The sequence below is a fragment of the Perissodus microlepis genome, chromosome 18, assembly GCF_051167445.1.
Source record: "Perissodus microlepis isolate ML-2025 ecotype Zambia chromosome 18, ASM5116744v1, whole genome shotgun sequence".
In the NCBI taxonomy this organism is placed as follows: domain Eukaryota; kingdom Metazoa; phylum Chordata; class Actinopteri; order Cichliformes; family Cichlidae; genus Perissodus; species Perissodus microlepis.
Window position 1 is genome coordinate 1,553,216 of NC_140478.1, and position 25,437 is coordinate 1,578,652.

Consider the following 25,437-nt stretch of genomic DNA (forward strand, 5'->3'; position numbering starts at 1 on the left):
TCCATGGATTGCACTAGTGTGTTGCTAAAGAAACACAGCTAAAAAGTTCAGTAGTGCACCAAGACTGAAGCTATTGTCAGTGATGGTGCTACATTCAGTGGAAGTCACTCTTGAAGCTCTTCATGAAATCCAGTACTGTGGCATTTCTCAGACTTAAGTAACCATGGAACAGGGAAAATATTCCCAGTCATACTTTGACTGGAAGTGCAAACAAAATTAATTAGGTTAGAAACGCCAAATGAAACAGCAGAAACCATTGCACAATAACTCACTGGTAATTTTTCTTATACAGATGAGGCATTATTTCTGTAACATTATTTAATTCCAGAGGTTTTTGCACTTGTTGACTTGTAAAAGCCTATATGACATTTTTTATTTCACCATTCATTAACCGCACAGAGAAGGCATCTTTTAAATATGTTAAAATTTTCTTTAAACAAACAGTATTATTAAAATTCTTCATGACTGGGCCAAGTGTCCTCTTTTTTGGAAATCAAAATACGGTCACCCTAGATAACAGAGCCCTCTGTTACATCCCAAGTAAAAGAAAGGTATTGTCAGGGGTGGGGTGTTACACAAAGTGAAAAGAAAACGATTAACTGCCACAAAGTTAACGTCAGTAAAACACTTTATTTCACAATTAATCGAATGAGCCAATTAGGACCAAAGTAAAACACAGGGAAGCTCTGTGCATCAGGGTCTCCAAGGCCAGAACAACAAACAAAACACACTTTCTAGCTAAAAAAACAAACAAAGAAACTAAGCCCACACTATCAGAAAACAAAATACAACAGCTGGGCTCCCTGTCCAGCCACAAAACATTAGAAAATGGCTGAAACAAAAAAAGGAAGAACCCCTACCTGCTTCCACGGTGGTTCACAATTCTTTGTAAAGGCACACCTTGACTGACAAAAAGAAAAACCAAAGTCACACCAAGCTTTATAGGTTCACACACCTGCAGTCTGCTGCCCAAGTCCCTGCAGCTCACAGCCCAGGGAAAAGGGAAAGAAAAAGGGTGTGGTGCTTTGAGACAGCAGTCTTTATGCAGTGGCTGACAAGCTGCAACACATCTCAGCTGTGCTCATGAGGCAGATCTGGAAAACAGGAGGAGGAGAGCCCCTAGAAGTCAGCGACTGTAACACCCTCTTTTCCTCCACATACAGTGGGTGAACTGGGGAACCCATGGTCAGCCATGTTTCTGCCTGTAGTACTGATCCTTTTATATGAAATATGAGAAATGCAGACCCAGTTCCTAGGGCAAAAACACTCGGTCTGTGCTCCTCTGCTTTAGGAGCTTTAACGCAAGTGAAGCGAGAGCTAACTTCATATGAGACCATTGTTTCACCTTCTGACATTATTTCCTTAGGAATTAATAAAATATGCAGACTGTGCAGACCAACTGTGTGGGGTGATGGAGCACCTCTTCAACCTGAGCCTGAGGCTGGGGAGAGTCCCACAGCTCTGGAAAACCTGTTGTACCAGTGCCAAAGACTTCACAACCCAAGGACCTCAACAGCTACAGGCCGGTGGCTCTGACATCCCACCTGATGAAGACCCTGGAGCGGCTGGTCCTGGCTCAGCTTCGGCGCCTGGTGAGCTCATCACTGGACCCACTTCAGTTTGCCTACCAGTCTGGCATTGGAGCGGATGCCAGAGGACGAGGTCTGGTCGCAGAGTAGTTGTTACGATCTCTGTGGGAAAAATTAGCCTCTGATCCAAGTCCGCTTGCATCTGCCAATCCCTGGCAACCTTCAGCTGGCCAAGGTCTGGTGTTGAGGGGCTCGTCCTCGACTTGTCTCCCTTCCGGACAAATGCTGATGAAAACTGACGCTCCTTTTGGCTCGTGAAAGGTTGAGCGTTGATGGATTTTCTTTTGCGCTCAACTTTCTCGGCTAGACACCTGAGAACCTGGTTGTGTCTCCATGTGTGTCTGCCCTGAGTAAGGCTAGTCCTACAACCAACCAAGATGTGCTTGAGTGTTGCTGGGACTGTACACAGGGGGCAGGCTGGGTCCTTTCCAAACCACAGCTGCAGATTTATTGGGGAAGGTAGAACATGGTACGTCGCTCGGATGATGAAACTTAGTCTATTAGACTCCATTGAGGTCTGCGTTATACCACCGTCCCAGGCTCTTTCTGGGCTTCTCGAAGACTGTTGGAATTGGTTCTCCACTGATATAGAATTGCTCGGCTGTCAGTTTCCTTTTATGATGGAGATGCTACCAGATTTACTTGGCTTAAACTTCATTCTTGCCCATTCTATGTTTTTCTAGAGCTTCTGTAGCAGTCACCTAGTACATGGTTTTGTTGTTGTAATAATGGTCATGTCATCCATGTAGGCCCTAATGGGAGGAAGATGAAGGCCACTCTTTAACCTTCCACTACCCACTGAGATGCCCGCATGACCAACTCCATTGCCATGATAAATGCCTGAGGGGAAATCGTGCAGCCTGCCATAACTCCAATTCCCAGGTGCTGCCAGGCTGTGGTGGTGTTCTCAGCTGTCACACAAAACTGTAAATCCTGAAAGTAGGTCTTCACCAGTCCTGTGATGTGGTTTGGTAGGCTGAAATAGTTGAAGGCCTTCCACAAGATTTCGTGCGGAACTGACCCAAAGGCGTTGGCAAGGTCTAAAAAGACCACGTGAAGATTCCTTTGTACTTTCTTGGCAGTTTGAATCTGGTGCCAGATGACGCTGGCATGCTCCAGACATCCTGAGAAGCCCTGGATGCCGGCCTTCTGCACTGATGTGTCAGTATAGTTGTTTCTTTGCAGGAAAGCAGATAGTCTTTGGGCCAAGACACTGAAGAAGATCGTTCCCTCTACGTTCAGCGAAACTGGCTGATGGATGAGGAGTTCTTCTCCTTAGGGATCAGAATACCTCCTGCTCTTCGCCAAGCCTTTGGAATCACTCCTTTCTGCCACGCTACCTTCATCAGCTTCCACAGGTATTTGAGAACTCATGGTTCATGGTTTTCACTAATCTGTCAAATTTCCGCTGTCTCCTGGACTTTGACTGGTTTAAAGGGCCTTTCTGCTGTCTCTGAGTCTTGTTCTTTACCCCAAACCGCTCAGCCCCATAGCTGTAGATTATGGTTCCCAGGTTCCCCAACTTCCTTTCAGGACTGATTGTATATAGTATTTTATTTTATTCTATTCTATTGTGTACAGTTGTGTGCAGTATCTTATTGGTATATTAGTCCAGTGTTTTGTTTGTTTGTTTGTTTGTTTGTTTCTAATTTTTCTATGTAACTTTGCACTGTCCACTGCTGTAACAAAACAAATTTCCCACGCGTGGGACTAATAAAGGTTATCTTATCTTATGAGTCTGATTCCTCTATAATTGTAATCGTTTTATCTCTAATAATAAAAAAATCTTCCCGAACTGCTTCACGAGCCACTGTTTTCTTTCATTGCCCCTCACTCCATACACATGTCCAACGTACACCTCTCACTTCCTTAATCTCGCGAGCCTGCTACCACTACGGCAAACCCAGAAGGACAAGAAATACCAAGTGCACACAATATAAACAATAACAACATCGCTCACCTTCTCAACAAAGCCCAAACTCTTCTGGGATTTTCTTACCTTCAGCTCTCCTCCTCCCAGGTTATTCACACTACTGCCTACACCAGGATGGTCAGACATTGCTCTGGATTTTGTTACATGCCTTCCTCCATTGGCAGGTAATACTACAATACTCACCATTACTGACCGCTTCTCCATGGCTGCCCATTTTTATTGTACGGTCAGTTACCTTTAGCTATTAAGATGGCCCAGTTGCTCCCTGATCATGTGTTCTGTTTGCATGGCCCGCGTTCAAATCCAGGGTATCGAATGAGTTCTGTTTCACTATCAGAGCCCAGGTCAGTTTCTCTTCTGGTTCTCTCCTCAAACAAACGGTCAGACTGAAGAAGCGAATCAAGATTTGGAGTCTTTGCTGCAACACCTCATGAAATCTCTCTACTGGCCTGGGTGGAACATGCCCATAATTTGATGACATCGTCAACTAATGAACTGTTCCCTCTTGAATAGTCACTCAGCTATCAACCTCCTCTGTTCCCTGTTACTGAAGGGGAGCTATGTGTCCCTTTTGTACAGCATCACCTTTACGGTTGACAATCACAGCTGGATTTCTGCGCCATCATACGGATCAGAAAGTCTGGTTATCTGCAAAAAATATTCCTTCATGCATTGAATCAAAGAAACTTTAACCTCCTAAGACCCAAACTCTTCCACTGCATGCATTTTGAATTTCTCTTTGATATTTGGGCTGATTGGGGCCCAATGAATGTAAAAACAAACCATTACCAGATTTTTTTTTTTACCTTATTTTTGTTTTTAAGAAAAATGAGAGCCACTTATGAGGATATTCGTTTAAAATTTTGATAGAACACTAGCAGTATAATGTCCTCATAAGTGGATATCAGGCCCTTGTAGAGCAAAATTGAGTATTTTGGTCTAAATAACCCAAAATGTGATGTCCACATATGTGGACGCCTGCTTGAGACATCCTCTTAATATAAGGATTAAGATGTTTGTCATGTTTCCCACAGTGTCCTCCTCCTAGTAGGGTTCCAGCGATCTTCAACTTCAGCTTGTCAATCAACCAAAGACCCAGACAGAGGTTTCATTCATTTGAAAGCCTGATGCTTAACCTCGTCCACCCCAGCTGTGAAACTCAGAAACCAGTCTTACTTGTTATCATCTATCGTCCACCTGGACCTTACACAGAGTTTCTGTCTGATTTCTCAGACTTTTTATCTGATTTAGTTCTCAGCTCAGATAAAATAATTATTGTGGGTGATTTTAACATCCATGTAGATGCTAAAAATGACAGCCTCAACATGGCATTTAATCTGTTATTAGACTCAACTGGCTTCTCTCAAAATGTGAAAGAACCCACCCACCACTTTAATCACACTCTAGATCTTGTGTTAACATATGGCATAGAAACTGAACATTTAACAGTGTTTCCTGAAAACCCTCTCCTGTCTGTTCATTTCCTGATAACATTTACATTTACAATAATTGATTACACAGCAGTGAACAAGGTGAAGAAGGGGAAGTCTGTTTGTCAGGTGACAAGGAAGATGAACATGTGCAGGATGACATTAAAACATACATGGACAAGAAAAAGATGAGTGGAGAAGAAATAAGGCCAGGAAATAAAAGAACTGGACTTACCATTCAAGTCTTTGAAGAACAAATGGAGAAAGAGCTGGCAGAACGTATAAAGGCACTCACTGCAATGTTTTATGGTCTAAGTAGCATGAAATGCTGAGAAATGGCTTTTAAGCATGTACAAAGTAATGACATCGATATCCCTGCCAGCTGGATCAAAGAGATAAAAGCAGGTTAAGTGAGCATTTATCTGGAACATGAATAATTATTTCCCCAGGAAATGTTCATTATCCGTTATCAAAATGCAGATAGTTTACAGAGAAGCAAAACTGGGTACTCGTTTAGAGCTTCAACTTATGTAAATATGAATGTCATTGTGATTGTCATTGTGAACTTTTGAACTATGTTGGATTGGTTGAGGAGGTTGGTGGGGCCGACATCAGTGCTAAGTTTCTAAGGTGCAGTGGTTCAGCCCTCGTGACAGTTTCATTCAGTTTCTGTAATTCTGCTTCACTTACATTTGTCTCTAGAACATTTTCACTCTAATCCATTATACTGGTCTACACACTGTACCGTTCCATTGTGAAGAGAGAGCTGATGTGAAAGCTAAGCTCTCAATTTACAGACCAGTCTGCATCCTTACTCTCACCTGTGGTCACGAGCTTTCCGTAGTGATCGAAAGAACAAGATGGCGACACAAGCAGTGGAGAAAAGGGTGACTTGGTTGGGAATTATTTGTTTTAATGTCTATATTTAGAGTTTCAATGAGTATTGTTTTTCACTTTCAATACAAAATTTTTCTGTTTATTTATTTCACTTACAATATTATTTTTCAATGCCAATACTTTTTTTGTTTCATTTTAAACTGGCTTCTTTTTAACCCCATAAGAAATCAGATGAATCAGATGATAAAGCACATCGAGTGGAACTGCGGCACTACATGAAGAAGCAGTGATGTGCGATACCACCGATTTCCTGTCCGATCCGATACAAGTAATATTCAGGGTGGTATCGACGATACTGATCCGATACCGATACTTTGTACAAAAACTTATTTTATTTATTGTGTCTCAAATTATAGCTTCATAATGCTTATAGGACATCAGATTACTTGTTCTTATCACTTAATAATAAACAATTAACATATAGAAATAAAAAAACTGAAGTTGTGCCTATGTGAACACGTTGCCTGCCTGCAGCACTAAAGGACTCCCTGAGAGACGTCTGTCTCGCCCTAGCAGCACCTGTCCCTGTCCTCCTCTTCAGTTCGTCTCAACATACGCTCGTCATGTTCTGTGATATGATTTACTCTAACGTGCTTGATGAGGTTAGTGGTGTTGCCACAACACCTCACTGTCTTGCCACATGTATGCAAACCAGGTCTTTGCTGTTTGTGGAGGTAAAATACGTCCACACATGACTCCGTTTACGCTCAGCTATTGTTGCGAGTGCGCACACCAGGGGCTGCCACACATTTATACAGCCGTGTTTCACACATGACTATGAAAGGCGTAAGAGGAAGTAGTTCCTTCCAATGTAGACAATCAGAATGATATAGTTTCTTTCCACTGTGTTCCTGTTAATGATAAACTACAAATCTACCCTAAATTACTAAAATATCGATATTTTAATATGAGAATCGATTCTAGAACATAAATGACTGGTATCGGAGGAATCGATATTTCGATCACATCACTATGAAGTCGGGAGTGACATGTGAGGGTGATGCAGGGCATGTATGATGGTGGTGAGACGTGCCGTGCTGCTGATGAACCACCATAAACAGGTCCCGTGTAGTACTGCAGCAGAGGAAGGCTTCCAGCTTCAGCTTCTTTCTGAACCATGTCCGACAGGGTCTAATATCATATTTCGATAAACACCCCCTGCGTGAACAAGCGACAACGGGCGCAACCGGCTGTTTGATAAAGCGCACCCACAACCGATTGGCTACGGGTTTTGTGACGTTACCGGATGTAGAGAGAAAGAATACAGTGGTCCACCGTAACGCGAGGTGAGTGTTTGTATCGATGTGTGACCGGCGTGTGGTGTTATAGTTGTATCCAAGGATGCAGCCCTCTAACTGTGACGCACCTTAGCTATTTAAATATCATTGTGAGCAACGACTATATAGAAGATAACCTTGGCGCAGTGAATGCGCGGTGTTTGCGGCTGCATGTGTTTCAGCAAACCGGACAGTTACAGCATTACACTTGCTGGGACCCAGACACAGAACACGTCTGCCTGCCTTGTGTACTTCACACCGGTGCTTATCTGCCCTCAACAACGATCAACAGTCTGCGCAGCCACAACGGTGCTGCTGTTAGATCTCTTTTGCTTTACACTTTCTTTCCATTCTAACGGATTATTGGAGGACCTGTTGCAGCGCTGCGTGTTTCACTCATGCACTGAGTTAGTGCAATGCTAACACTATTTGTAACCAGTGATGGGAGGCGCGAAAAGTCACGACACCGTCTTAAATCTGTCAGTAATTAGAAAGCAATCTTCCAAATTAATATCAGCTGGTTCAGTCCCAACTGGTGGAGACGGTCTCATTAACAAGGTTTAATACAAGAAACATCCTGTAATAGGTAAAACCAATGAGCTCTCTCAACATGTACTATAATACAGGCTGGTCAAAAATGTAACTCTTTGGACGCCCAGCACACATGTTTGCAGGTCAAAGGCGTGCGTGTCACTCCAAAAACACCAGACCAACAGTGAAGCTGTTACCGGTCATATTAAAACCCCACAGCTCTCTTCTGCATTCAGGATTCCATCAATGTTGATAAGATTGAAACTGTTTTGATCTCCCTGCTCTGCTGACATACTGACAACAATCGGAACTAAAAATGTCACTTTTAAACGAACCACTCAGTCAGTCCAGTTTTCTTTAATTCGGCACACCTCAGCCCTCTCCTGGTCTCCCTTCCTCAAGAAGCAAAATGATATTTAAAAAAGAAAAGTGCTACTTTTCAAAACCCCGTGTACTTAACTATACTTATTTACTTGTTTCTTATGTAGATAGTTTGTCTTGTGAAAAACTCTCGTGATGAGTTGAACCTTCTAAGGCCTCTGCATGTCAGCTAAACAGAGACTCTCAGCTGCAGTTAAACTTCCCTATTATAGTGGTGCAGCCATTGATTTCTTCCTCAGTCTGAGGATCCACTGCGCTGATATAATACTGCCAGGCTGAGCCTAACATTTTGGCTCATTAGCTTCAGTTATATTTGTCATGTGCAAGTTAGCACAGGGTCGAAATGTATTTGACGAGCAGAAGACAGTCACTCAGCAGTACAGTAAGGGTTAAGGGTCAGTAAGAGTAAGGGTTTTTACTTTTATTTAAATACTAACAAAAAAATAAGAATGGGGTGACCAGTGCAGAGTGTATTATGTACCTGAGAAACTGCAGGACAGCTGTGTGCATCCTGTGAAGTGTTGTGGTTGAGGTGTCGACTTGGTGGTAAAAAGTGTTTTTGAGTCTTGTAGTCGGAGCAGACAGACTCCCGTGACGTCTGCCAGATGGTAACAAGGAGAACAGCTGACGTGCTGGGTGGCTGTGGTCCGTGATGATGCTGTGTGCTTTACGGAGGTTGAAGATAAATGTCCTGAATGGCAGGAAGCCTCGTGCCAGTGATGTGCTCTGCTGCCTTCACCCTCTGGAGTGATTTCCAGCTGCTGGCAGAGCAGCTTTGTACCAGACTGTAATGCAGCTCATCAGGAAGCTCTCGATCGCACACCTGTAGAGGTTTGAGGTGATGTTGGCGTTCATGCCAAACGTCCTCAGCCTCCTCAGGAAGTAAAGCCGCTGGCGAGCTTTCCTGATAGCAGCGTCTGTGTGAAGGGTCCAGGAGAGATCCTGAGTGATGTTGACTCTAAGGAATTTGAAGCTGCTGACCCTTTCGACCTTGACACCGTTGATGTGGATGGGCTGGTGTTCCCCGACTGGTCGTTTCCGCTAGTCCACTATCATCTCTCTAGTTTTGTTCTCTTGTTTTGAGAGACGGGTTATTTCCAGGCACCAGTCGTACAGCGCCATCACCTCCTCTCTGTAGGCCGTCTCATCGTTGTCTGCGATGAGGCCTTTGATGGTTGTGTCATCTGCAAACTTGATGATGATGTTGGACTCGTGTTTAGCCACACAGTTGTGTGTGAACAGGGAATATAGGAGGGGCTAAGCACACAGCCCTGTGCTCATATGGATTACCCGTGCTAGGTTTGGACATGTTCAATCTTAGCATCCACCATAAACACAGGATACATATGACTGAAAATAAGGGAAAAAATCAAAGCATGAACCAGACTTGGATGCATTCACAGTTATTTGGATATGGAGTGGAATGTGCATGTATGTGTCTTTGCCTGTGTTGGCAACCTTTACCACCATTAGCTGAACAGTCTCATGGATGTAGGCGGTGATATTAATAGTACTTGTTCAACTGTATGTGTGTAGGAGAGGAGTCAGTGTGTCACCATATGTTTTGCTATTAAAAATGACAAAACATGTTTTTTCTCTTTCAGAAAATTGGAAATGTGTAAGACTGAAGCCTCTCAGAAACTTTTAGGTTGTGTCCTGTAGTTACCACAGAATTCATGGCAAATCATGAATACTTCCTTATTAAAACACAGATGCTCTCTGTATACTGACCAGATCCTCGTCATTATTTTCAGGAAAGAAAGCAAGCATGAGGATTTCCAACAGTCACCTGCAGCAGCTCACCATCTTCACCACCGTGCTGACGGGTGCAGGGATCGGCACAATGTACTACCTGCTACAGAGTGAGTACAAAAGCTCTGTAGTGCTTCATTTACAGTTAGCGAAACGTTTCATTTCAGCAGCTTCGATCATGTACTGTCGCTCTCAGAAATGTGTCATTTGAGAGTGTAGAAAAATTCAACTTGACGTTAACTTCAGCTGCACTCCTGAGAGTGAATTCTTCAGGTTTTCAGCTCCAGCTGACCTGGGCTGGCTTCAGGAATTAGCACCACCCTGTGGTTTGTTGCACATGTTCAAAAACATGGTGACTGTTTGAATGTCATCACCTGTTTTGGTGGTTTAACATAATTTAAGTTGGGTTTAACCTCCTAAGACCCGAACTCTTCCACGACATGCATTTTTAATTTCTCTTTGGTATTTGGGCTGATTGGGGCCCGATGAATGTAAAAACAAACCATTACCAGATTTTTTTTTACCTTATTTTTGTTTTTAAGAAAAATAAGAGCCACATATGAGGATATTCGTTTAAAATTTTGATAGAACAGTAGCAGCATAATGTCCTCGTAGGTGGATATCAGGCCCTTGTAGAGCAAAATTGCATATTTTGGTCTAAATAACCCAAAATGTGATGTCCACATATGTGGACGGCAGGTCCTAGGAGGTTAAAAGAAATGATAAAAGAGAGGTGCATGATAATGTACTTTTACTAATTGTAAATATTTTGCACCTTATGTGTGCAGTGAGTGAATGATAAAGCCTAACCCTTCTTGCTCTAATACCTGACCCTCTTCTGCCTCGACCTCTGACAGCTGTAAGTCTGAACCTCTTTCCAATATGCTGACTTTTCCAGAAGCCGTATTCAAAATCATTTGTTAATTTAAGGAATTGTCTAATCTAAGATAACTTCTTAGAAAACCCTTTTAAAATGAATGTGCAGAGTAAAGTGAGGAGCCTTTTAGCTCTAAGAAAATGTAAATATTAAAGTGTACATTCAAAAACCCATATTAATATTGATGACAGTTTCCCATAACAATGGGTAGATTTTGATATAATATGCTGAGTTGAAGCAGAATGTTTCAGGTGAAATGAGAAAATCATTTGTAGCTTTTCTTACTGTATTTTTTATCCTGTTACCCTGAAATGGTGAGAAGGATCCAGCTGCTTCAGGAAGGCCGTTACAAAGGCGAAATCAGACGTGCACAGCTACCTGCCGGGGCGATCTCCTGTGAATAAGGGAGCAGCTGAGCGTGTTTTTCTGTTTTGATTACAAAGATTATTTCAGTTGCACTTTTATTGTGAAGAGAAGCAGAGAGGGTGCATTGTTGTTGTAGCCACAATAACAGTTGTAACATTCACCAGTAAAGTGAAAGTGATCTAGCAGACCGGTGACCGAGACACTGGTAAGAATCACAAAACCTGACAGGTTGCTTCTCAGAGAAGATGAAGACTGTGCCTGTGACTCTTATTCTTACCACCAACAGATAATAAGAGACCCACAATATACCCGAAAACTACATCAGAGACTCTGAACATGATGCAGTGATGCGCAAACACGAGATGGAACTGTGCAGTTCAGTTTTCGCCTTTAAATTGTTGGACACTGCATGCTCAGATCTAACTTTTGCATCAATGAAATTTGTGCTGAAGTGGATGTTTGGAGCAAAACCGGCAGCTGCCACAAGCATGGGAATTAACCAAGAAACAGGATATATCACAGATAAGACATGACAGGAAGGCCATGGCCACAAAAGGATGGGCAGAAACTGGCTGTTGCTGGTGCAAACTCACCGGACAAATATGAAAACAAGTGTGCTGTTTGTCTATTTTTCATTGGGTAAAGACTTTCCACACAAATGTGAGCAACTAAGCTGACTGACAGTGACAAAGATAATCTAGACTAGAGGTGACTTTGCAGTTGTGGTGTCCTCTTTTAGAAACTCCACAAACTCACATCACTACGCAGGATGGTGGAAATCCTGCTAGGCATTTCTGCCTCACCCACCTTTAATGATGCCCTTTAGCTCAGGTGCCCCTTGAAGGCCTTTGCCTGGGGGAGCCACAGTAAACATCTGTGGGTGGCATCAGCTGAGGACCACCAGCCAAGGATGTTTATCCCCTGTTGTTTAGCCCACAGACCTTGTGCTATCTCTGTAATCACAACCACATGCTGGCTTTATGCTTCTGCTGCCAGTTTTCTGGTGGCTGGCATCAGTGCTGCTCCCGTGCAGCGTAGACTGCAGAGGAGGAGTGAAGTTGAGGAGCCAACAAAGCCCTGATACCTGACTTCCAGTGAGCATATTACAGCATTTCAGTCAGCCTCCCGAGACTCAGCTGCCAGGTCGAGTACTTGGATTGCTTCCTCTCATTGCCAACCTCAAACCCTCCTCCCACATCAGCTCAACAAAGAGAATCGTAGCAGTTTCAGAGCTGGATCTCTGCTCCTTCATCGCTTTTCTTGCCAGCCTCACCATCATCTGCTTGATCTGTCTCCCTCTTTCCTTTCAGCCCTGGACGACCCTTCTTCTCCGCACATGTCGTCCATGAAGTTAAGCTTAGCTTCGACCTGGCCATGCACTGAATGCTTCAGAATGATGCCGAGGTCGTTCTCCAGCTCCTGCAGTTACAGTCACTTCCCTTTCTCTTGGCGACTTGATTGCCTGTGTCCACCCTGGTTCTTTCCTTTCTATATTTTCTGCTCACTTTAGCGTTTGTTGGTGCACACCGTGTGTTTACGTGCTGCTGCCTTCAGAGGGACTACTTTGCACCGTTGGTTCGCCTGCCTCCACTTCCTGCCTTCTGTCTTGCGCTGTGGTTTGAAACCTTGGCTTTGAGTCCCACTTGTCTGACCTGTTATTACTGTGCAGTGTTGCTCCTGGCCCTTTTCCTTGCACTTGCATCTTCCCTGTTGTATCTGCAGCCCTCTGAAGGTAGTCACCTCTGCCCACTCGTATCTGCACTACCTCATTACCTTGGAGAGCCATGGTCAGTCTGATAGGTCTACTTTTATGGGACTAGCTTTTTTAAACTGTCATTTGGGCAGCATTTTATTTTATTTCCCTTTTAGATGGTTTTTATTTGATTTGAAGCTCCTTGTGATTTGCATTTTGAAAGGTGATATAAATAAAACTTACTTACTCACCCTGTATATCAAAGAGTCACTCACTGAGGCACAAACTGTTATGACAGTGTCTTTATGCATGAGTTGGATGAGTGACGAAACGCTGAAAACGCTGCGTCCAGATGATCAGAATCAATGTTTTGAGGCTTATGACAGAATGTTTCAGTTCAGGAACTAATGATGCCACCTGCATGTGGAATGTGTGGGAAGACCGTGGATAGAAAACGGCATCATTTAGCTAAGCCAAGGAGAACTGAGTGGAAAAATAAGAAACATCAAGTCAAGCGGATTCAACAAAAGAAGGTGCAAACTGCAGCAGAGGCAAGGAAGACTAAAACCTCTTTTCTACCTGCTCAGCTTGATTTGATTCTACTGAGTTCTTTGGTGGGGTTCATTTGGTGATACTAGCTGTTACCATGTACTTTCAATACTTACTTGGCCAGGGTTCCAAGGGAGGTAAGTCCAGCCAGAAATGTCACTTATAGGCCAGGGAGTGACGCTACTGAACGAGTCATGAGAGCAATTCCTTCACAAGAAACAAACCTTGCAATGAGGGAAACGGCTACACACAAACCCACACAATGGTCCAACGACGAGGTGCAGAAGTAAACCATCACTTTGGTAGCAGGGCCCAATTCCAAGCTACAACCTGAGTTTCCTGTTCCAGAGCAGCTGATCACAGTTCATTAACTCTGAGTATTTTCACCCTGAGTTAAGTGCACGCGTGAGTAGAGAAGGAAAGCAATCGTCAGTAGAACCCCAATACTGCCGTTCACCATGGTAACGATTAAATAAAGAGCAGAGCCTCCATTTTAATTCCATGTCAGTGGTGACCACGATATAAAGTATATCATTTTATTATAATTTACACACTCATCATTCAGCCTGCTTGGACTTTGATCACAGTAAGTAGAACATTTGATTTAAAATTGAATTATTCAGCTGCGACCTTAAAGGACAAAATGTCGGAGCCAGAAAGTGAAATTCAGCCACAGTTTCATGACGGTGAGATTAACCCAGACAAATGTTTTCCCATCAGTGTGACTGCTTATTAAAGTTAATAGATCTGTGATGTAATTATAATAAGAGTTCATGTTAAGTACAAAAAATAGCAAAGTAACGATTAACTGGGATTTCATTGATTGTAAAAACTTCTAATTAACTTGCTCTGCTACGTGATTTGATAGCAAATTTAGTTGCTTGATGAAGAAAACCTGCCAGCCAGCATGTTTACTTCAGACTCTGTTGCCCTGGTAGCTGACTTAGCCCTTATCACAGACTTAACAAATTCAGAGTTTTAGTGAAGCCTACTTGCTGGAATAGGGCCGGCTATACCATTGCCTCGATGTCCTCCATTGTAGCCGTGTGCAATAGCAGCAAGACACAGAACACCTGCAATGGAGCTTGGAAGCTCAGACAGCATTTAATCGACCATTCCTGGAACAAACATGGATAGAAACATGGATAGAAACATGGATAGAAACAGAACTTGGAGAAAAATTTGCCGCTTCCATCTGTTTGAGAAAGTGGGTACAGAAGTTGGATCACAGAAGGTCTCAGCACAATTAACCTACTATTTAAGGGAAGAGAGCTTAATTTACCCAGCTTCAGTCCAACTCTTCATACTGGAGACCTACTGGATGTCTGCACTGTGATGGTTACTGGATCCTGTTGCTGTGGTCTGCTCTTGCATCCACTAGCCACTGAACAATGCTGTTATAGGTTGTGTCTTCTCCCCTTCTCCATCTCTAGCCTTGGTGGGGCTTTTCTCATATTGTTCCCCTGCCACTAAGAGTACAGTTTATTCTCTTGCCTTCTGTCTGATATACCTTATCAAGTGGTGACCAAGGCTGTGAGTCTTTGCTTGGCAGATTCTTAGAGATCCCTTTTTTGATCACACTTAGCCAACTTTCAATGCTTCCCCAGAACTTCCCTCCATGCTAACATACGGGGGTACTGCTCCTTGTGGTTGTTCATTTTGTAGCCAGGCACCTCAGTGGTCACTGCTGCTGTGGTTTAGATCAGCTGATTCGTTTTGGAGATGGTTGCAGTAGGGATTGTCTGTAATGCTTTGTTCACATCTTTTAGTAGACAAGATAAAACTTAGATAAAACTTTATTAATCCCTCGGGTAGGTTCCTCTGGAAAATTCAGTTTCCAGTAGCAGAACATTGACAGAAATTTGCATAGTAAAAAAATGTTAAATTAAAAATAAAGAGGGGAAAACCCAGCGTGTCATAAATAACAGATATTAACTCTTTCTGAGATGGATACAAATATAGGAACATATCAGCCGTCTTCAAGCCTCTGGAAAGTACGACATCTGAGATTGAACAAAGTGTCTGATCTGAAGTTCTCTGAAAAAATTTGTGCGCAGGAGATTGAATTTTTCAGAGTTTCATAAAAGATACAAAGCACCTAAAGCCCCTACTGCACCAATCCTGAAACACAGAATCGCTTAAGGATGGTTGAAAAACATAATTTGGTGCGACTGGACTCAAAGGAGAACAGTCAGTCTCACCAGTGTTTTTTCTCACTGTGTGCCTCACCACCGGATTATCAAATGACTTATTTGAGGCCAAGGAAAGTGGAGATCCAAGTATTGCCACGACAGATGTGTCTTTGGAAATTAAACCAAAATATGGTCCAGCATATATTAGATGCCCAATAGTAATACTGGAAATTATGCTTAGACTTGTGGAGACCAGAGTTTTTCACTCAAGGGTGTTTGCCCCTCCATGTGTAAAAAATTAAATTAAATTAAAAAGACGTGGAAGTGTTGCAGTGTTTACGGTGTATTCAGTTCACTTTGCATCCTGAAAACATACTGAGTAGAAATGTAGAAAATAGGATGTATAGATTCACATGACGAGAAGACCAGGTGATCCTCTACATACAGGGATACTTTATGCATGACTCCTCTCCTCCAGTTCCCAGAGACATCTGCTCAGCCGTGGCCAGTGGCTCTATATCCACATCAAAGAGTAACGGGCTTAAGGGGACACCCTTGCTGGGTTTGGAGGTTAAACAGCTGTGACTGCTGGGAGTTTGAAAGGATTGAGGGTTTAGGGCAGAGATATGGCAATTTTATCCAAAAATAAAATTTGGGTCCAAACTTGAATTTTCCTAAGCTTGTGAATAGATACTCGCACTCCACACAATCAAACGCCTTCTTTGTATCCAGGGAGCAGATACAGTCTGGAGTCTCCGTGCGAGGAGAATATAATATATCAAACAGATGACAGATACTGGTTTTTAAAGCTGGTTTGATCTTCAGATGCGATTGATGGTAAAACGATTTCCAGCCTATGCACTAAAACTTTGGTCAAACTCTTGGCAGTGAGTAAGGAGACTGACCTGTAAGATGAGCATTCGAGTGGATCTTTACCTTTCTTTAGAACAACAGTCATACATGCTTCATAGAACGATGAAGGGACTTTGGCTGACTCCTTTAAATATGGCAGTGCTACACACAGTTGAGGTGAAAGCAATACTGAGAATGCTTTAAAAAAATTCAGGAAATCCATCTTGGCCCGGAGACTTTCCAGACTGATGAAATCTTAATTTCCGCCTGTTTTATAGGTTCCTCTAATCTCTTTACATTTCGGAGAGAGCATGGGATATTCAAAGAATTAAAAAAGTTCTCCATCAGAGTTTTCTCCTGTGGAAGCTCAGAGGTATAAAGTTGAGAATTGAGAGACCTGGATGTGTTGTTACTCTTAACATGATCTGAGGTGATGGTACCATTGGTCGTTCTGTTTTTTGGAATATGCAGTTTTGCCTGGATACCCTTCAGCAGGTTGGATAGCATCCTGTCAGCTCTATATGCATATAGAACAAACTCTTACACTTTAGAAGCTGACATTAAACTGAGTGTCGAAAGGATGTCAAACATAGTCTGCAGCATTACCGTCTATTATATAATTGAGTTTTTTTTAATCCTTGGATATAGCTGAAGTATTTCTTTGATTTGGTTAGCTAATTCAAGTCACTCCCTTTTTCTTCTTGTTTGCTGAATAAGAAATTATTTGCCCGCTCAGAAAGTCTTTCAGTGTATCCCAAATTGTCAGGCTAAATATCTCATTTGTTGTATTCGTTTGGGGGGAAACAGATTTGTTTTTCCGTGAATTTTAGAAAATTCTTGTCTGCAAGAAGAGTTGAATTAAATCACTAATGTTTTCCGTATTTTGGGGCATCGGGGAGATTCATGATTGGCACGAGAGAGGCATGGTCCAACACCACTGTGCTCAGGTAGTCACTGACTAGTGAGAGCAACTTATGATCAATAAGAAAATAATCAGTCCTGGGACAGGTATGAGAAAAAGGAGAACGCCACAATGAGGAAAAAAAGCCGTTATTAAACAATGCAGGTTTAGTTATTGTGGTTGGGAGAGGGTCAGTCTAACACTGGATCCTACCAGCAGAGCTCAGATCAGGCAATAAAGAGAAATCAACATTATCGATACGTTGGCCAGTACTTCTTTGGTATTGTAGAGTTTAACGTATCAGAAATGACCTCATGTTTTTCAAAGCGCACATCTGGATCAGTAACGACTGAAACACCTCTGGCTTCGGCCTGAAGAGTGGAGTGAAAATGCTGCCCCTCCCCCAGTAAGATGGGTGCTATCCGACCTTCAAATGTGTGTTTCCTGTTTAAACAATACAAAACAATATAAAACAAACCACCGCTGCCCCGCACTGTTTGATGTGTGAGAACATCCTTTTAGCAGGGTGGTTTACACCTCAATATTCCACCTAACTAGTCTACAGCACTACCCAACCTCGACAGAGATTCGTGCACAGATAGAGAGCCATGCATATACAATAGGTTTAGGTTCTCTTGCAAACACAAATGAAACCAACACAACCGAGGCCTCTGAGCCTCCTAAAACGTTACTATTAGAATCAGATCATTCCCACCCCTCCATACCCACTACTCTATAATCACCCCCACTACTTTTTCCCCAGCTGATGACGGCTGCCAAAAGGAAAAGCAGCGAGCTCACCAAAACACTTCCTACCTTATTCAAAAAGAGAAAACAAAAATTCAAGCTCCCATATTCTGTAGAATATATTCATAATTAAACCTCTAAGCTTCTGGTTAGATATGGCTGTGCCTTCAACCATATCAGAACAGAACATCTTACCAGATACACAGAACGTTGAAAAGTGAGAAAGAAAAAAGTAAAATAAAAGTGGTACCAATACGTGCACGTATGTATACAAGTATGCAGAGTGCTGACACGAGCAAATACTTAAAACCACTGCTGAACAGTCTTCCCGTAACCATAGCAGCCTCTGTGAGTCTAGCCTCCTGCATACTGCAGCAAAGGATAACGTGACTGAGGTAGTTAATAACATAACATAGATGCTCAGGATGATACAAATACAGTGGATAGGTTGTCCACTTAATCCCTCGCGTCAGCGGCTGAGCGAAGCCATCCCTTTTTTGCAACTTCCCTCTCCGCCGAGCCTCGCGGATCAGGTCCTTTATCTGATAGCGATAAAGGCGAATGATTACAGGCCATGGCCTCTGACCTAAGTTTGGCTTAGCAACAGGTGAGCGATGGGCTCTGCACCCACCTTCGATGGATTCCACCAGACCTGCATGTTCTGTCGGCTTTCCAGGTGATTAACGCTAGCCACCAGTTTAGCATTGCTTTCACTAAAACTGGAACAGACATCCTCTTAATTCTCTAACCAGCTAACTTCTATACAAGTATAGAAGTGTGACGCTTATGTTCTGAATAAAAGAGAATGAGGAGCAACTGTCTCCTCGTCCTATCACATCCCTGCCAAACCACGAGTCCTGCTCACTCCATATGAACCTTTTTAAAAGTGTACTAAACTCTTGGTTTGTGCACTGTGAAAGCTTGTTTTAACTTTAAGTTTTGAGTAAAAAGAGTAACTGTTCAATTCAATTCAATTCAATTTTATTTATATAGCGCCAAATCACAACAAAAGTCGCCTCAAGGCGCTTCATAGATACAGAGAAAAACCCAACAATCATATGACCCCCTATGAGCAAGCACTTTGGCGACAGTGGGAAGGAAAAACTCCCTTTTAACAGGAAGAAACCTCCGGCAGAACCAGGCTCAGGGAGGGGCGGGGCCATCTGCTGCGACCGGTTGGGGTGAGAGAAGGAAGACAGGATAAAGACATGCTGTGGAAGAGAGACAGAGGTCAATAACAGATATGATTCAATGCAGAGAGGTCTGTTAATACATAGTGAGTGAGAAAGGTGACTGGAAAGGAAAAACTCAATGCATCATGGGAATCCCCCGGCAGCCTACGTCTATTGCAGCATAACTAAGGGAGGATTCAGGGTCACCTGGTCCAGCCCTAACTATATGCTTTAGCAAAAAGGAAAGTTTTAAGCCTAATCTTAAAAGTAGAGATAGTTTCTGTCTCCCGAATCCAAACTGGAAGCTGGTTCCACAGAAGAGGGGCCTGAAAACTGAAGGCTCTGCCTCCCATTCTACTTTTAAATACTCTAGGAACAACAAGTAGGCCTGCAGAGCGAGAGCGAAGTGCTCTAATAGGGTGATATGGTACTACAAGGTCATTAAGATAAGATGGGGCCTGATTATTTAAGACCTTGTATGTGAGGAGCAGGATTTTGAATTCAATTCTGGACTTAACAGGAAGCCAATGAAGGGAAGCCAAAACAGGAGAAATCTGCTCTCTCTTTCTAGTCCCTGTCAGGACTCTTGCTGCAGCATTTTGGATTAGCTGAAGGCTTTTCAGGGAGTTTTTTGGACATCCTGATAATAATGAATTACAGTCGTCCAGCCTGGAAGTAATAAATGCATGAACTAGTTTTTCAGCGTCACTCTGAGACAGGATATTTCTAATTTTAGAGATGTTGCGCAAATGGAAGAAAGCAGTCTTACATATTTGTTTAATATGTGCGTTGAAGGACATGTCCTGGTCAAAAATGACTCCAAGGTTCCTCACAGCGTTACTGGAGGCCAAGGTAATGCCATCCAGAGTATGAATCTGGTTAGATACCATATTTCTAAGATTTTCAGGGCCGAGTACAATAACCTCAGTTTTATCTGAATTAAGAAGCAGAAAGTTAGCGGCCATCCAGGTCTTTATGTCTTTAAGACATTCCTGCAGTTTAACTAATTGGTGTGTGTTATCTGGCTTCATGGACAGATAGAGCTGGGTGTCATCTGCATAGCAGTGTAAATGTATGCTATGTCTTCTGATGATGCTGCCTAAGGGAAGCATGTATAATGTAAACAGAATTGGTCCTAGCACTGAACCCTGTGGAACTCCATAATTAACCTCAGTGTGTGAAGAGGACTCTCCATTTACATGCACAAATTGGAGTCTATTAGATAGATATGATACAAACCACTGCAGTGCAGTACCTGTAATACCTACAGCATGTTCTAATCGCTCTAATAGGATATTATGGTCGACAGTATCGAACGCTGCACTGAGGTCTAGCAGGACAAGCACAGAGATGAGTCCACTGTCAGAGGCCATAAGAAGATCATTTGTAACCTTCACTAAAGCTGTTTCTGTGCTGTGATGAGCTCTGAAACCTGACTGAAACTCTTCAAATAAACCATTCCTCTGCAGATGATCTGTTAGCTGTTTGACAACTACTCTTTCAAGGATGTTTGATATGAAAGGAAGGTTGGAGATTGGCCTATAATTAGCTAAGACTGCTGGGTCTAGAGATGCTTTTTGAGTAAAGGTTTAACTACAGCCAGCTTGAAGGCCTGTGGTACATAGCCGACCATTAGAGATAGGTTGATCATATTTAAGATCGAAGAATTAATCAATGGCAGGACTTCTTTGAGCAGTTTTGTAGGAATGGGGTCTAAAAGACACGTTGATGGTTTGGAGGAAGTAATTATTGAAGTTAACTCAGGAAGATCAATTGGAGAAAAAGAGTCTAACTTAACATCAATGGTACTAAGAGTAGCTGTAGATAATATTACATCTGTGGGATGATTACTGGTAATTTTTTCTCTAATGATAAAAATTTTATTTGTGAAGAAGTTCATGAAGTCATTACTAGTTAACGTTAAAGGGATGGTTGGCTCAACAGAGCTCTGACTCTTTGTCAGCCTGGCTACAGAGCTGAAGAGAAACCTGGGGTTGTTCTTATTTTCTTCAATCAGTGATGAATAGTAAGATGTTCTGGCTTTGCGGAGGGCTTTCTTATAAAGCAGCAAACTATTTCTCCAGGCTAAATGATGATCCTCTAAATTTGTGACACGCCATTTCCTCTCCAGATTACGAGTCATCTGCTTTAGGGTACGTGTTTGAGAATTATACCACGGAGTCAGGTACTTCTGATTAGAGACCTTAGTTTTCACTGGAGCTACAGTATCCAGAGTCGTACGTAGTGAGGAGGTGAAATTATTAACAAGATAATCGACCTCTGTTGGGGTAGCGTTCAGATAGCTGCTCTGCTCTGTGTTGGTACAGGGCATTGAAGATGATAACAGTGGGTGGATTATATTCTTAAACTTAGTTACAGCGCTTTCAGAAAGACATCTACTTTGATAAAATCTACTCTCCACTGCTGTGTAATCAATTACTGTAAATGTAAATGTTATCAGGAAATGATCAGACAGGAGAGGGTTTTCAGGAAACACTGTTAAATGTTCAGTTTCTATGCCATATGTTAAAACAAGATCTAGAGTGTGATTAAAGTGGTGGGTGGGTTCTTTTACATTTGGAGAGAAGCCGATTGAGTCTAATAACAGACTAAATGCCATGTTGAGGCTGTCATTTTTAGCATCTACATGGATGTTAAAATCACCCATGTTTCCATTCATACTTTAAAATGTTGTATTATTTTCTAGCTTTCCTGTTTTTGTTCACTCACATATATCATTCTGTCTGCTGTCTACTTAGAGAACTTTGCTGGGTCAGACTACCACAGGCTGGCTTTGCAGGAGTTGGAGGCATGTCCAGTTGCCATGGAAAGCCTGGGGGCGCCACCTTTAAAGGTCCACAACATCCATCTGACTGACAGATACAACCGTGTAGATAAGCACACTGCACAGGTACTGTCCTTTAGGACAGCGGTCCCCAACCTTTTTTTGCGCCACAGACCGGTTTTTGCCCGACAATATTTTCACGGACCGGCCTTTAAGGTGTCGCAGATAAATACAACAAAATAAAACTAGTACCGGTACCGAAAAAAAGAAAATTTATTCATAACACACGTGAAAAGACCCAGGAAAACCGAGTTAACGATAAAAACGATAACAAAATAACGCTGAAAACCGATAAAAACCCTGAAAACCACACATTTCACACCTGAGCCTCAACTCTCGCGGCCCGGTACCAAACGACTCACGGACCGGTACCGGTCCAAGGCCCGGGGGTTGGGGACCGCTGGATTAGGAGGTCAAGTGTGCCAATAACACAGACAACCAATGCTGTCATCTCTGACTTCTTTCTTTTCTAGTTTTGCATGTGCAGCTAAACTGGTTTTCCTTCTGCGTATAATTAAAGTATTTGCTTACAAGTAGCTTTTTAAAAATATTTAGATGTATAGAAAATTGGTGTAGAATCCACATAGTGAGCAAATGGAAATCACAAACTCAATCATATTGCAAAGAACTCTGAATATATTGAATACTGAGTGTAAATTGCTTTGCAGATAAAGATTCCTGTGACAGGGATTAAAACCGGAGGCTATCTGTGTGCGTCTTCACTGAGAGATCCCAACACAAACAGGTGAGACAGTTGTGCCAGAACTGAACTGCTGCTGCTGATGAATTTGTATTCAGTTTATTTTAGTGATGTGACTGACGGGCGCCAGTTTAGCTCAGTAGGTGAGCAGAGTTAGGCTGACATGCAGACGCTGCCATTCGTGATCAGCATATTATATTTTATTGTGTATGTGTTGGTGTTGCTGCATAACCAGGACAGGTAGGTGTGTGAGTGTGTGTGTGTGTGTGTGTGTGTGTGTGTGAGTGTGTGTGAGTAACCGGGGACAAACTTTTAAGTATATCATGCACATAGTGCCGTTTATATTTGAGTTGTATTTACATTTAAATGTTACGGTTCAAGTTAATCTGACTAAAGATGCTCGATTAATGAATAACTAATGGAAAAAAGCAAAAATCATTATTTTTGAAAATGTCACAAAGAATAATGTAACACTTCACATGCTTTATTGCAGAGTATTGTGTTGAGCTGACACATTGACAGTAGTCATTTTTTAGTCATTTTAGGGCACTTTATATTGTAAAGACCATGTGTGTTTCAGGGCTGTGCGTTATGACCTGATGTCCTGATAGAAATCATATGTAATGTGTTTTGGGTACATTCAGTGAATAGTTTATATTCACTTTGTAACTGACTAACAACCCTTTACCGTGTTAGTAGTCTCAGGCGTGGTTTCAACTTTAACACTAAAAACCACACAAACACACATCCACACAAAGCTGAAATAACATCTACGGGTTTCTAGGCCTTGAATCGTATTTGCAGCTGAACACTATTCAGCACACTTTATGATGACTTACTGTGAAACTGTCCATAATTGTTTTAACCGCCGTCAAAAACAAATGAAGCAGGATGTGAATGCTAACCATAGGGACTGATGTGAAAGCTTGATGGTCGCTATTCCTCACCCGTGTTTGTTACTCCTTGCAGGTGGAATCTGAAGCAAGCCGTTCTAAAGCTCAGGGAAGGAAATGTCATTGACCTGCTGAATCCTCCATCAACTACAGCACAAAGCCACGCAGCAGGGCACGCAGACGGGGTAGACACTGACCAGCTTTATGAACAAACAACTATGCCTGCTAGAGGAAGCAGGCGCTGAAGATGTTTTGAGCTATATTTACTCCACATTTATTGTATGGTCATCTTTTAGGGGAAGCATCAAGAAGAAAAGCTCTGTCAGTGCCACGGACTGCTGCAGACTGTTGCAGCTGATTTTGATTACGTAGTGTCAGAGCTGAGTTGACTTGTGCACTCACTGCTGCCTCTGTCACAAATCATTAGAAATGTACAAATATGCACCAATCAAAAAATGTTACAAATGTATTAGTTTCTAATGATCCATAATTGACTTTCACACAGACTTGCAGATGTGTGTGTCTGTATGTGTTCAGGGGAAACGGTATGATATTCATAAAACAGGACGTAAAGCTGTGGTTTCACTTTTACCGTAACCTTCTGCTTCCTGTGCAGATGTAGAGCGAACACGCAACCACCGATATAAAGAATGCATGTTTGCCATGCTCGGCTTTCTGTGGTTTCTCTTCAGCTTTTTATCCTGTTATTTTTGCACTCGGTCTCAGTCAAAATTTCCAAAATAACAAATTTCCAAAATAGCAACACTTGAAGCTATGTGTGCGTGTGGATGCATTATTATTTGGTCATAATACTTTTCCTACTGTCACAAAGATTTTCAGACAATGTTTTATGGAAATGGTTGGACATGTACACTCAGATCATTACATTTTAGGACAGTGACACAGTTTTTGTAATTTTGTCTCTGCACAGCGCCACAGTGGATTTCACTTCAACCAGCATGTGATTCAAGTACAGACTTTTAGTTTTAACGAAAGAACAGATGCGTTTTAAGTAAAGAAACTGTTGTTTAATACTTGGATGAAAATCCTTTGCAGTCTAGAGTCCATGAACATCACCAAATACGGTTTTCTGTTCTTCCTGTGTTGTTTCGTGCAGGTGCAGAAGTTCTTCCTTTTTTCCTGCCTGTCAGCTTAGACATTGTCATACTGCACTTAAACTATAGCAGCTGAAATAACACTAATAGAAATGAATACATAAAGAGATAAAAGAAACCTGGGAACAAGAGGAGCCTGTAGAGCATTTATTGAGCTCTGACTGCAAAAGCTTACTGACAAGACAGTTTGAAAACAATATATTAAAAAGAACAAAGTTCATAACTTCATATTAAAATTTCAGGTCTGGAAAACACATTTAGGTTCAGTTTAATGACAAGTTGGTCTGTTTCTATATTTAAAAATAAATGACACGATGATCTGACATCCTGGCTTCCTCTTGCTGTTGAGTGTGTGTTGTACCTCATCACTGTTCGGAGTTGCCTGAATGTTGAACGACGAGTTTCGACTTTAGTGTAGATGGTTCAAAGATTCCATACATCCCACATCCTCTTCATGTAACCCCTTCTGCTTATTACATAGGTATTAGCATCTCATTATATATTAGCATTCTATATCAGATGTATATGACAACATGAAAACAATGACATTCTGAAAACCCTACTTTTTTGTCCAGCTTGCACTGGGACAATTTGTGTGAGGCGGCAGGAGTGAGAATCAGCACTTCCAAGTCTGAGGCCGGAAAAGGGTGGAGTGGCTGCCCCAGGTGGAGGAGTTTAAGTATCTTGGGGTCTTGCAGCCACTGTGCCGGTCCATCATGGTGAAAAGCAAGCCAAGCATAAAAGCAACCTGTGGTCATGAGCTGTGGGCAGTGACCAAAAGAATGAGATCACAGATACGAGTGGA

At 42.2% G+C, this 25,437-nt stretch overlaps 1 protein-coding gene across 3 annotated transcripts; it reads left to right on the forward strand.

Annotated features, from left to right (window-relative positions):
• The first annotated feature begins 6,838 nt into the window (after positions 1-6,838).
• Positions 6,839-24,955, forward strand: coa1 (cytochrome C oxidase assembly factor 1). Of its 3 annotated transcripts, none has more exons than XM_084912900.1 (5): positions 6,839-7,135; positions 9,793-9,900; positions 21,839-21,990; positions 22,593-22,669; positions 23,594-24,955. In XM_084912900.1, exons 2-5 carry the CDS (start codon positions 9,807-9,809, stop codon positions 23,760-23,762), a joined length of 492 nt encoding a protein of 163 aa, XP_084769026.1. In that variant the 5' UTR covers positions 6,839-7,135; positions 9,793-9,806; the 3' UTR covers positions 23,763-24,955. The 3 variants fall into 3 exon arrangements, with proteins under 3 accessions (XP_084769026.1, XP_084769027.1, XP_084769028.1); XM_084912901.1 differs by lacking the exon at positions 6,839-7,135 and adding an exon at positions 7,155-7,435; XM_084912902.1 differs by lacking the exon at positions 6,839-7,135 and adding an exon at positions 9,337-9,686 and having other exon boundaries at positions 21,839-21,933.
• Positions 24,956-25,437: the final 482 nt, after the last annotated feature.